Source organism: Silurus meridionalis, chromosome 9, assembly GCF_014805685.1.
Source record: "Silurus meridionalis isolate SWU-2019-XX chromosome 9, ASM1480568v1, whole genome shotgun sequence".
NCBI classification, from domain to species: domain Eukaryota; kingdom Metazoa; phylum Chordata; class Actinopteri; order Siluriformes; family Siluridae; genus Silurus; species Silurus meridionalis.
In genome coordinates this window covers 11084685-11097803 of record NC_060892.1, presented here as the reverse complement: position 1 = coordinate 11097803, position 13119 = coordinate 11084685, and the positions used below count along the sequence as shown (strand labels likewise).

General features: G+C 37.1%; 1 protein-coding gene across 2 annotated transcripts in view; it reads right to left on the bottom strand.

Annotated features, from left to right (window-relative positions):
- Positions 1-13119, bottom strand: part of LOC124390933 (nidogen-1-like) — a 29157-nt gene that overhangs the window by 14224 nt on the left and 1814 nt on the right. Inside the window, exons 2-8 of one of the 2 annotated variants that reach the window (XM_046857048.1) lie at positions 5699-6001; positions 5281-5510; positions 4850-5184; positions 4600-4737; positions 4258-4509; positions 3162-3362; positions 2820-3053 (exon numbers count right to left, since the gene is read on the bottom strand). In XM_046857048.1, coding sequence (XP_046713004.1) covers positions 2820-3053; positions 3162-3362; positions 4258-4509; positions 4600-4737; positions 4850-5184; positions 5281-5510; positions 5699-6001 — 1693 coding nt within the window. Of the gene's footprint in view, positions 1-2819; positions 3054-3161; positions 3363-4257; positions 4510-4599; positions 4738-4849; positions 5185-5280; positions 5511-5694; positions 6002-13119 lie in introns of those variants that run through there. The other variant, XM_046857050.1, reaches the window with a different exon arrangement.

Here is a 13119-nt window from a genome sequence, read left to right as displayed (position 1 = left end):
ATGTCTTAGCGGGATGAAAGTTACTCTAATGAATTTACTCTAATAAACACATTTATTAGGTTGCATAAACATCATAATAGTAAACTAACACAACCACTTGAGTGAGTTTAGGCTGTTGTCATTTAAGCTAGATGTAGATAGCATTACATTAGCTCAGTCAACAGGAGTTTTTTCCTAAATATTTTGCTCTTCCTTTTAATTTTTTATCCGTGAACTTAATGTTCAGGTTGATGTTAAATGTGATGGAGGGAGCTGACACTCTGTTCTGAAGCATAATTCCAGATTCAGTGAGGAGTTGACAAAAAAAGCAAAAATGAAACAGCAGCTTCTTTACGAGGTTTTGTAATCAGGTGAATAAATTAAATGTATTTTTTTTACTGCAGTACAAAATTCAATTTACACCAAATAAAAAAAAAAATCCAAGCTTTTTTTTTTTTTAATAGTAAGTTTATAATGAAAAACCTGACCTTTAAAATGATACATATACAAGGGCAGATAAACGTTTTGCCCTGTTCTATGGATAAACTGATGTCACTCTCCTTGAATTACATCTAAATTCAGCCCTAAACATATTATATTTTTGTAAAATAACAAAAATAATAAAAAGATAATAGAGATAAGATGTTGTTGTTACTTTCTACATAACATTTGCTGGAGATGTTCTTTATTTCTTATTTATTACAGTATCATCATGGAGAAAATATCAAACTCTTTGTATTTATACTTTGAAAGATCAGCTCTGATCCAGAATGCTTTATTGAATGTTATTTCTTTTGTATTCTATAAATATTTAACCTACAAATCCACGACTGAACTATTTATTGACATTGGTTCTGGTTGACATTGGATCTAGTTGAAATACACTCTCAATTCCAAAGTCTTGCTCACATCCCAGTCTCAAACAATCCTGCTGTTCAAACATGATCACGCTAGTGAGCACCGCAGTGCTGAGAGCAGACATGTCGCTGGGCTGTGAGACAGCTGCTCATTAGCGTTTGAACGGAGTGCTCGGCCTGACAGGAAGCACTCCGCAGATGTTGGTCCTCTCTAGCTGTAAACTCCAGCTGAGCCAGGCCTACATACATAATCTGCCCCCACACCCAGAAACAACCCCTACAGCCACTTGAGCTCACCCACCTACCATGTGATAACACACACACATACATACACATACATACACACACACACACACACACACACACATACATACACACATATATATATATATATATATATATATATATATATATATATATATATATATATATATATATATACATACACAGTACAGACCAAAAGTTTGGACACACCTTCTCATTCAAAGAGATTTCTTTATTTTCATGACTATGAAAATTGTAGAGTCACACTGAAGGCATCAAGGGCTATTTGACCAAGAAGGGGAGTGATGGGGTGCTGCGCCAGATGACCTGGCCTCCACAGTCACCGGACCTGAACCCAATCGAGATGGTTTAGGGGTGAGCTGGACCGCAGAGTGAAGGCAAAAGGGCCAACAAGTGCCAAGCATCTCTCGGGGAACTCCTACTCCTTCAAGACTGTTGGAAGACCATTTCAGGTGACTACCTCTTGAAGCTCATCAAGAGAATGCCAAGAGTGTGCAAAGCAGTAATCAAAGCAAAAGGTGGCTACTTTGAAGAACCTAGAATATGACATTTTTCAGTTGTTTCACACTTTTTGGTTATGTATATAATTCCATATATAATTACACATGTGTTAATTCATAGTTTTGATGCCTTCAGTGTGAATCTACAATTTTCATAGTCATGAAAATAAAGAAAACTCTTTGAATGAGAAGGTGTGTCCAAACTTTTGGTCTGTACTGTATATGCAAATACAGATGCACTCATAACAACAAAAACAACAACATTGCCTAGTCTTTTTCCAATCTTTAGCTGTCTGTGCCCACTATTGTCTGAGAATCCTGTTCTTAGCTAAGTGGGGTGAACCTGATTTAGCCTTCTGCTGTAATTATCAACAAAGTTCATGTGCATTCTGAGATGCTTTTCTACTCACCACAGTTATAAGCCGCACCCACTGAATTTTAGAAATATTTTTATTTTGAACATAAATAAGCCGCAGGTGTCCGCACTAAAACTAATGAACTTTACACAGGCTTTAACGAAAGACACGTTACACACGGTGTAACGGGTGAAATATGTTGCGCTTCCTTTAGGAGCATAGCGGTATTTTGGGAATAGCCTGGCACTGCATGTGTGCAAGACGAGGATTATGTCCATATTATTTTCTGATGCTCATTTCTAAGTTTCTTTGACTAACCTGTAATGCTGTTGCCAAGAAAAATAAAAAAGCACGACTTTTGGAAACCTGTCTGTGCTTATATGATTTCTGTTGCAACTGGAGTTAGCGCGCTCTCCCTTAACCCAGACTCAACGCGTTACAACGGCTTGTATCTAAACAGTAGCCGACCAAGAAAGTCATTGTTCACTGTCTTCCTCCTTCCTTTCACAACTATTTCTCTAGGGAGTTTATCTTTTGGCATCGTTGTGCATTTAAAAAAAAAGTTTTTCTCCCGATGCCGTGCAGCTCAGAACACAGGTGAGGTGCGTTTTTTTTGTTTCCGTTCGGAAATTTCATTGGTCTAATGTTATGGGGGTTCAGTTTTTTGGCTTGAAGTTTGTGGAAAAATTCATAAATAAGCCGCTTTGTTGTTTAAGCCACGGGGTTCAGAACGTGGGAAAAAAGTAGCGGCTTATAGTCCGAAAAATATGGTAATTATTAGTTTTAACATAGACTCACATTAGCCTGGCCAATATCTGCTCGATAATGACAGAGCTACTTACCAACAGGCCCGACCTTGTTGCTCATGGCATAGCGGATGAGCTGATTGGTAGAATCGTACATGACGAACACCTGGTCCACGCTGAGCTGCTGGCTTGGTTGTAGAGCAGAGAGAATAGATTCACCATGCTGGCAGCTTTGGAATGTGATCCTTTGCCTCCACTGGTAGCTCAGAGTCTGAACAGGACCATCAGGGGGGCTTACTGTGTATTCCCGTGTGGACGTAGATGTGATCACTGAGGTGGGAAATAAGCAAAAAAAGAGAAAATACAAATGCTTTACTCTTTGCATTCTTCTGATGACGGCTGCTGCATTGAGATGATCATGGTAAAAGTCTGACTCACAGTTGCTAGAGTATTGGTAGATCTCAAAGTAGGGATCAATTTGGACACTGGCACCAGGTAAAACTTCTGGGATCCTGCCATCCAGGTGAGTGCTCACCACTAGGTGGTCGTGCTCGTCGATTCCTTTGAACTCCTGGGTGATGGTAAGTTTCTCTCCACCTGGCTGAAAGCTTACCTCAGCTCGACGAGTGAAAACTCCTCCTGTGGGCAGTGGAACAAAGAGGGTTGAAGGAGTAAAGTCAGAACATCAGAGATATTTGAACTTAAGGCATGACCTCAGACATCTGTTTTCAGTTTAAAGATGTCAAATTATGAGAGATGAGGAGTCAGCTGGAAGTGTTTTGATTCCAGTGTTCATTTCCTAAGCTTTATGCTGAGTAAATGAACAAGTTTGGGAAATGAACTCATTGGCACCTTTATCCTAACAGCACTTAAGAATGATGGGAATTTATGGTGGTGCCACTCAATCTTTTTTTTGCCATTTTAAGATGAGGTATGTTTTTATCAGAATACATTTTGCATAGCTATGCTGTTAAACCTTGGCAAACAAATATGCACAAAGTCAACCTGAAATCTAACACAAGATGCTTGATATGTAGTAGCGTATACACAAAAAAACCCAGAAGCATTCTTATCCTTGTAGAGCATGATACTGTCAATCAACACTGGATAAACTGCCCCAGTCTGATCTCAAGAAAGTATATTAAAATAGTATAGTGTAAAAGGTTAAACATAAGTATCTCTAGCAGTTTAGGGTAGGTGATATTGGAAACTATATTTGTTACACAGGCATCAAACATGTAGAGAAAAAAACAACAGACATAATGCTAGAAAATCCTCACAGATATTAACAACAATTACACAATAGCTGCCTGTGAGACAGAAGGACATAAAGAAATAAAGGAAAATATGATTATACATACAGTTAAAAAAACATGTTTATTCTAAATCAATTTTTTGATTCAGAAATCCCTTTTACATGAGTATTAACAAATATAAGCTTGAATCCAAATGTCTTGAAAAGTTATTCAGTCTGGTCTGGCCAAAGTTAGCCAACTGTATATATACTTATTTACATCATATGGCATTCTCTTACCAATAACACTGAAGCCGTTCTCAAATCCAGGCTGCTCTAGGGCAAAAGCCCAACCAATGATTCCTCCGAGTGAGGAGAGAGGCTGCAGAGAATAACCAACACTGGCTGGGATGTTGCTAATAGCAACATAAGCCCGTCCGTCATTCACTACCACATACGAGTGCAAGTCGTTGCCAGAGAACTCGACCGGGAAACTTGAGCTGCCAACGTAGATTCTGCCATTAACTTTCCCATTCATCCGCTGCGGTTTGCCTGCAGACCGGGCAGTAAAGGTCAGTTAATGTGGCTCAAAAATATCAGATGGAAATGGGTACATATAAATGTATATTAAAATAAGCATACCCGCAGCAACACAATCGTTCCCGTTGCCATAATAGCCTTCCTTACAATGGCAACAGTATCCTGTATTGTAATCTCGGCAATCTGCAAAACTGGAGCATTTGTGTCTGTTGTTGGTGCACTTTTCATGATAATTAAACACTGCAATAGAAGAAAGACCAACAACTTTTTTAGAAAGACTTTAAATATGTGAGCATGTCAATGTATTCAGTATACAGCAGCTTTTGCCATTACATTGAGTAAAAAATGTTACCATTAACATTTATGTTTTCTTCATGCTCATCCAGAACTAGCACCTCCTGATTGTCTACTGGCCTGGGCCCCCGTGGTATAGGGTAGTGCTCATAATAGGCCCTACTCTTGGATAAAGGTGGTGAGTTTGTTATTGGTATTATGAATTCTGGTAAGGTTGTTTTTGCTTCATAAAGTAACTCATCTTGTCCAGAGAATACGGGCTCTGAAATTTCTGGAAGTTCCCGAAGAAACACCTTCTTCACAGTGGTGACATGGCCTGGTATAATATTAGTGAAAACAGTGGAGGAACCAATCTTGTAAACCCACAAACCATGTGTGCCAGAATTTGTTAGTCTGAGGAAAATAAGGAAAATAAGAGTAAGCTTATGGATGAATCATGTTTAGTCTTCATCAGGATGCAACACAAAACATTTCAAAATTAACACTTACTCTGTGAGTTCACTGACATCTGGGGACTCGACATTAGCTGGGATGCGATAATAAATGCCTTGTGTAGGCCAGAGCCAGGACTCAATATCACCCTGACTGAAGCCAGCCTCAATGGCCCGATTCCCATCCTCTATAGGAGTGGAGAAGTAATGCATGTCATCTTTTGGGTAGAGCAGGATGGCATAAGTGCTCAACTCTGTAGTTGCTAAAACAAGCTGGAAAGTGTTTCTCTGAAAAAAATATATGGAAATATTGGTTTATTTTTCAAATACAAAAAAACTATAACTATTTAAATGCAAAATGAATTGCATAGCATGAATATAAAAGCTAGAAATCCTAATGGTTTCTTTTAAAGCTGATAAGAAATTACTCATAAAAAAACGTGTTCAAGTGTCTTTGACTCTGTAAAGGGACTTGCTTTTTTGTAAGATCCATCTCCTCTTTCTGGTTCTCCCTGAGCTGCTACATTATCCCAGGTCACAATAAAGGCATGAATCAACTCAGGCTTGCTCTCGTCTGGAAAAGCCAGATGAATTCTTTTGGCGAGCTTCTGCAACAGTTCTGAGCTGGTGTCCTGCCTGAAGTAGACTTTTCCAACTCCATCGCTTGTGTCCAGGTCCCCAAGGAAAGCTGCGATAATGCCAAAAGTAGCAGGCATCTTACCCAAATACTCTGACTGAGCTGGAGGGTTATCCACAGAGACAAATCCATTGGTGTTGACCTACCAAAGAAAGATAATACATAAAGCATTCAAAGCTACCACTTTAAAAGAAGAAAGCATCTACAAAAATAAAACAAATATAAAAATAAAATATGAAACTGAGACAAACGTCATACACAACCATTTGGTTATATGCAAGTCACACAATGTATTGACTGACGTCTGGACTTCATTACGCTATCAGTCATTCCCTTTTATATTCCAATGTCAGCATTGTTCTTTCCCCCATATACTGCAGAAAGGATACATTCTTGAACCTAATCATCAGATCTAACAAAAGTAATGCCCAAACAACAGTATTGCTTATAGCATTTTAAATTTTATATCATTACAAGAGGGATGTAAGGAACAAATGACCAAATCAATGTCAGATTTCTTTTGGAACGTCTAATCATGTAATAGAAAATGCTAATGACTGCATGAACGAATGTTTATCTGAAGACTTTGCCTGTGATCTTAGTTAAAACAAGTACTATAGGCCTTTTATGTTGTTTTTCCATTTTCCTGTTTACATTACAGCCTGTGTGAAATGTGTGCATTGTGTGCATATCTTGTGAAAAATCTCCTGGGACTCTGTTAAACTCTGGCATTTCAGTTCATTATTCCAGTTCATAGTACAAACAATACAAAAGGCATGAGAGATTTGTCCCTTTAATACACCCTCAGGGATCAAATGACTGCTTGTATATTTTTGATGAACAACTTCATGAATAAAATGGAAAACATATCATCTTTAAAAACACAGTCCATTATTTCATATATAACAGCATCTCTCACTGTATTAAAATTTACAGTTGATTTAACAATGTAAATGTAAATAGAATGATATACTGACATACAGTATATATACAAAAAATAGCTTCCAATGTCAGAGTTTTGGAGCAGTCTATTTCTCTAAGCTTTTCTGAAAAAGAAATAGAAAAAGAAAATCTTTAGCCTGGAATACAGTGTGTTTAATCATTATTGTTGTTTGTATTTGTTGTACTTCAAGCTGATAAAACAAGTCATTACACAAAATTCCTTTCACATAAAATATGAATATGCATGGATATTACTTTTAACAAAAAAAAAAAATCATTGGAAATTGATGTGGTGCAAAATAAATAAAACACTTCACATAAAATAATAAAGACACTGCAATACAGTGTCCATAAAAAAAAACACATCTCTCTGAGCTACTGATTGATAAAGTGCTCTTTATTCCTGCTGCTACGGTCATTTATAGACTCTGAAGTGACACTGATTATAGACTGAAGGGCTAATAAACCTTGGCGTGACTGAGGTCTTGTGTCTTCGGGAGGTCTTTCATGTCTATGACATGCCTGAACGACAATAGCAGCTGATGAAAGACGAGCACATTTAACTTAAGAGCCACCTTTAGAGTGGATCAGGGGTCACTTGGGAAATGAAACATGCCAAGGAAGCTGTGTTTTGTTCAATCGTAGTGAAGCAAATGACAACACTGACTCTTATTAAAGGCTTTTAAACAGAAAAAGAAGGAAATACCCTACACAGTTCTGGGAGGCAGAACTAATCTGAAGCATATTAGTCCTCACTGAGCTATATACATGAAAAGGGAAAAAATATGTAAGGAATCTATAAGGCTTTATATATTATAAAAAGAAAAGAGTTTCTCTTACAGTTAGCCCATGAAAATGAATACATTGTCACACAAGGCATTATCCATCCTTATATCTGAGTGTTGCTGAGTGCTCGATTCAAATTTGAAAGTTAACTTTCTAGAACAGCAGCTTGGACAATTGTGTTGGCTATAATGCAATCCAAGTTTTATGTTAATGCACTCAATTTACAGCGTTATTGTTTCTATAGTTTTTATAGTTACACATTCAGGAACTGAAAAACAGACACTTGGCTTAATCTTACATTTAAATCTAATGCTAAAAAATAAACATTTATAGTGTATATGTATGTAGACATTTTTTTAACTGTAAAAGTTTAACAGTTTGTCTCCAAGGCATGATTGTTTATAACTGCTATAACATAAGTGATAACAGGAACTAACTAAAAACTAAAAATCTAAAACTGTTTCAATTGGGTTAGAAGACATAATAACCAGAGATGTTTGAGCCCAGCTAAAGACTTCCTGTATACCTTACATACATCGTAAAGATCCAATAGACACTGAACAAACAACATAGGAATGTGTTTAGAGAACCACTGTGAGGCCCAACACTAGCACCGAGTTATTAAAAAGAAAATCCTATCGTATTTTACAGACACAACCACACTAATCGGAATCCTTAGCAGACAGTGTGAATGCTTAGCTCTGTCCTTACCCTCCCTATGAGAGGAATTCAGCCAGGAGTTGCCTAATCAAACTTCTACCCCTCTATGCCCTGCAGGGGAGGTGGACCCAGGAACCTGCAGGCCGATATCAAAAGCCAGCTGAAGGGCTCGGCTGCACAGGAACTCACTAAAGCAACATGACCTCGACCCGAGCAAGCAGAGAACAGTTTTGAGAAAAGAAAGGAGAGGTTTTGTGCTGAGAAAGCATGGCTATGTGAACTGCAGGGGGGAATGAAGCCAAGTCAGCAAGCCACTAACATACAGCTCAAACTTTAATTAACACTTCCCATTGACATTCACACTTTCTAAATCTATTTATAATCACTTTAGTGAATCAATTTTATTCGAATGCATGTATAATTGAGGCAAGATTCTCAAGGATTGTTTTCTTTCTCAAACCAAGGCCTCGACAATGTAAACACTCTCTAATGAAAGTCAAATGAACAGGAAGACATACTTAAAGCAAACTAAACACTGCCTTAAAGAAGAGAGGAAGTACATGGAGTCTGCCAACAACTAAAGCACTTGAGGTCAGAACGGGCAGCAATCTAAAATCTTCTTTTCTTTACTCAGAAGGTCATGAGCAGGGTATCGTAGCTCGACTAGTCTATCACCAACTTTATTTTTTATAGTCTATTTTCCACATCACAAGCTAGTTACATAATCTAAAAAGCTAATATAACAAATAAAATCAAAAGACAAAAAGAAATGAACACAATAAAAAGTAGAATCTAGGAAAATCGAAAACACATTTAATAAATTGTAATAAAACTTTGTAATACATCGAGATTATCCGTTGTAAAATTCGGGATCTTGAGTATCACAAGATTGCAAGTTGAAGACTGCAGTGAAATGGTGGTGTCAAAAATAAAAAATACAGTAAAACATTTTTAAAAATAAGGCAATAAGGCCCCAAACAAAACGACAAATTCACAAGCAGAGGACAAATCTGGAAATGCAGAACTGGGGCAGAACTAGAAAGAGGGTGGGAACTAGAAAAAAAATCCTGAGATAATTTGCCAAACCAAAACAAAGGATTGTAGTTCAAATCTGTAATACAGCATGACAACAATGGTTATGGCAGATTTTATCCCCAAGTTGCCTTTTGCCCACAATGAAAGCTGAACAGGAAATAACTGTTGATGTTCTGCAGGCATGACTAAAAACAAGTAAGTCAGTCTTGCTTCATGTTAATCATAGGTTTTCTCAAAATATTATGAAATATTTAATTTTTATAAATGAAAACATACAAAAGTCTTTGATTTTTTAAATAAATGATATAAGCTGGAAACTAAAAAACAACTCAAAAACTGTTGTTACATTTTGCAGTGCACTTACACATAAACCTCTATATTAGGGTTAGATTGATTCCTCGAGTAACTCTAGTACCGAAATTTCCGGACTATTAAGCGCACCCAAATATAAGCCGCACCCACTGAATTTTACAAAGATTTTTATTTTTAACATAAATAAGCCGCACCTGTCTATAAGCCACTATTCAGTCTACACTGAAACTAATGAACTTTACACAGGCTTTAACTAAAGACAGTGTCTATTACACGGTGTAACGGGTGAAATATTTGGGGAACTGCCTGCCGCCGCATTTTTCCGGTATTACTGCATGTGTGCAAGACCGAGGAATATATTATTTTCTGATGCTCATTTCTAAGTTTCTTTGACTAACCCATAACGCTGTTGTTTTGGAAACCTGTCTGTGCTTATGATTTCTGTTGCAACTGGAGTTAGCGTGCTATCCCTTGACCCTGACTCAACGAGTTACAACGGCTTGTATCTAAAAAGTAGCCTACCAAGAAAGTCATTGTTCACTGTCTTCCTCCTTCCTTTCACAACAATTTCTCTCGGGAGTTTATCTTTTGGCATCGTTTAAAAATCACAATCAGTGAAGCTTTTCTCCCGATGCTGTAGAGCTCAGAACACAGGTGAAGTGTGTTTTTTCATGCCCGTTCGGCAATTTCATTGGTCTAATGTTATGGGGCTCAGTTTTTTGGCTTGAAGTTAGTGAAACCGGGAAAAACCCAGGAAAAATCTATAAATGAGCCGCTTTGTTGTTTTAAGCCGCGGGGTTCAAAACGTGGTGAAAAAAGTAGCGGCTTATAGTCCGGAAAATACGGTAATTTAAATACAAAAAATTATTGAGGAAAATTATTTGCCTTGATGCTTTGTTTAGTCTATTCAACTACGCATGCAGCACTGTGTTTCCCCACGGACCATTATTACTGACGCACCACCCGCTAAACTCTGAAGCGCTCTGGACAGGTCACACAGAAGACGCTGCAGAATGAAAAATAGAAGAACGGGAAGAAAACAGTGAGTGAGAAAGAGAAGATTCAGGACAAAGAAAAAGATGGAAATTTTCCAAAGTTTGGTTTAATTTCAAACTAAAACAAAGAAAACACTATACAGTGTGGTTACATTTTTTAAAGTAATTGATTTTTATATTTTTACTTAATTTGTTTTTATTTATATATTTATATTTGCATTTTGATGTAATATGGCAATTAAATGCACTAAATGGGTTTAGTTTTCACATATATTCTTGTATGCAATTTGAGCAATAAAAATTTAAATTTTTCCAAGAAGGAAACTAATTACTTGTTCATTTTAAGAGACCATCTTATTTTCTCTTGTATATTTAGTTTTGCTCTTTAATAAACAAAAAAGTATTTCTGATCCAATTACTCGCTTAATCGATGGAATATTTAATTATTAAAATAATCGATAGTTGCAGCCCTACTCTATATACACTTTGGTCATTCTGAAGTTCTCTTGGCATGGAAATAATTTGCACAAACATTAACAGGATGCAATAATGAATTTTCTGGAGAAGTCATTAAAACTTTGTAGACGTGCTTCACTTGCTTGATCAGTTGCTGATATGCTGCACAAACCACGTCCTCTTGTAGATTACGGAAACATTAATTTACCATTTGCTCCTGAGAGAATAAGCAGTGTTACTGTTTAAGTAGAAAAGGCTGGTTTTCTTCCCACCCGGATGCTATCCAGTCTGTGAGCTCATGTATATCAAAGAGGTGACTGGATTCACGTGTCCTAGAGAAAGAACGTTAGGCTTCACCAACTGGAGCAGGGATAGACAAATAGAATGCACACCAGATACAAGCTGATTTTATGTTCAGGTTATTATTTACTTATTCGGAATTACCTGGAGAGCAATTTCAAGCAACCCGAAGAACAATAACTCTCCTCCTCCATATGAACTTAAAAATAAGTCTGTAGTATGTAGAAATAAGCATGTTTAGAATAAATGTTATTCATGGAAGTAAGCTTGTTGTATTCAATAGCATAGCATTTAATGTCACATTAAAACATATCGAGAGAACGAATCCAAAATTTGCTCATATCCAGGATATTCAGGCACACTGCAATATGTTGGGGGGAGGGGAATAATAATGATCTAAGTCTGTTACTGTAATTAATGTAATGTTCCTGTGTCACATTATACACAACTTTTTTTGAAAGAAAATTAATTTGCTTGTGGGTTTTAGAATGTACATTTGCTGCTCATGCAATGATGCTTTTATTCATGCAATTAATCTTTTAAACCTGGTGGCAACTCCAATGACAAAATCTGATCACAGATAAGCACCTTTAACCCTTAAACTCTTGATATAGCTAATATAGAGCTTTGCTTTACATAAATATTGATAAATATATCACAGATTCTGCAATCAATTGGCACTCCATTAGACCACCATGTCCCCATGAGCATGGAATTCAGGCCAGCATCAGCAAAGAGTGCATGTCTGATAAAATATATTATTTACAGGGGTTGTGTCAACAGATTGGGTGAAAAAAGAATAAACTGCAAGAACAAAGACTCAACAACCCACTGAATCACAGGATAGGAGAGATGTTTCCGATATCGGAAGAAACGTTTACTCATCAGTGGAACAGAAAATGTTTGAGATAAATGTCTCAGAGCTGGCTTTAGATTTGTTCACATGAAGGATTTCTAAATCCACTTAGAACAATTAGCCCCTATGTGTTAGGGTCTGAGGGACTAATCAAAAAGGTAAGCAAATTTGAAAGAATCACTCTTAACTCCCAGCTGAGTTGAGGTGATTTACACAATCAGGTTTTTCCATACAGGGAACCAACAATGGAGGCGGATGGAAGATATGGGCCGCCTCTCTGTCTTACAATAGCAGCAAAGTCACAAAGAGAAAGAGAGATAATTAAGGGGGTAGAGAGGGGCAGTAATGTTCATGTATTCACGCCGGGGAAAAAACAGAAGAGTAGTTGAAGCATTGTGAAATGCTGAGGGACAGCAGTTGTTCAGATAGGAATGAAAAAACAGTCAATGAACACAGTGGAACTTAAGCAAATTTTATTAGGCCTTGTAAAAACAGAAGATTGTTTAAAAACTGCACAAAAAAGCTGCTTGTTTTTTTTTTCGAATAATGCATGAAAATAATGCATGAAATTAACAAATTACAACTAATGAAATCAATATAAATGTTATAGTGAATTATGTTTACTGAAGTCATTACTGTAATATGATGAACCCAAATTGTCTGAAATGTAAATGCTGCTCTAAAGGCATTTTAAATGGTGGGTTGAACATACGCAGGACACACAATGAACACAGGACAGAGAAAGACTAGGAAGAAAAGCCTGTGCCATGAAATCCTCGGAATCCAGAACAAACAGCTCATTTTGCAATTTCTGATGAAAGGTCTAGTGGCAGGGAGAATAAATATTTAGATCCCCTATTTACCTTTTCATAAGAGGACATGACACACAGAGAGAGAGAGAGAGAGAGAGAGAGAGAG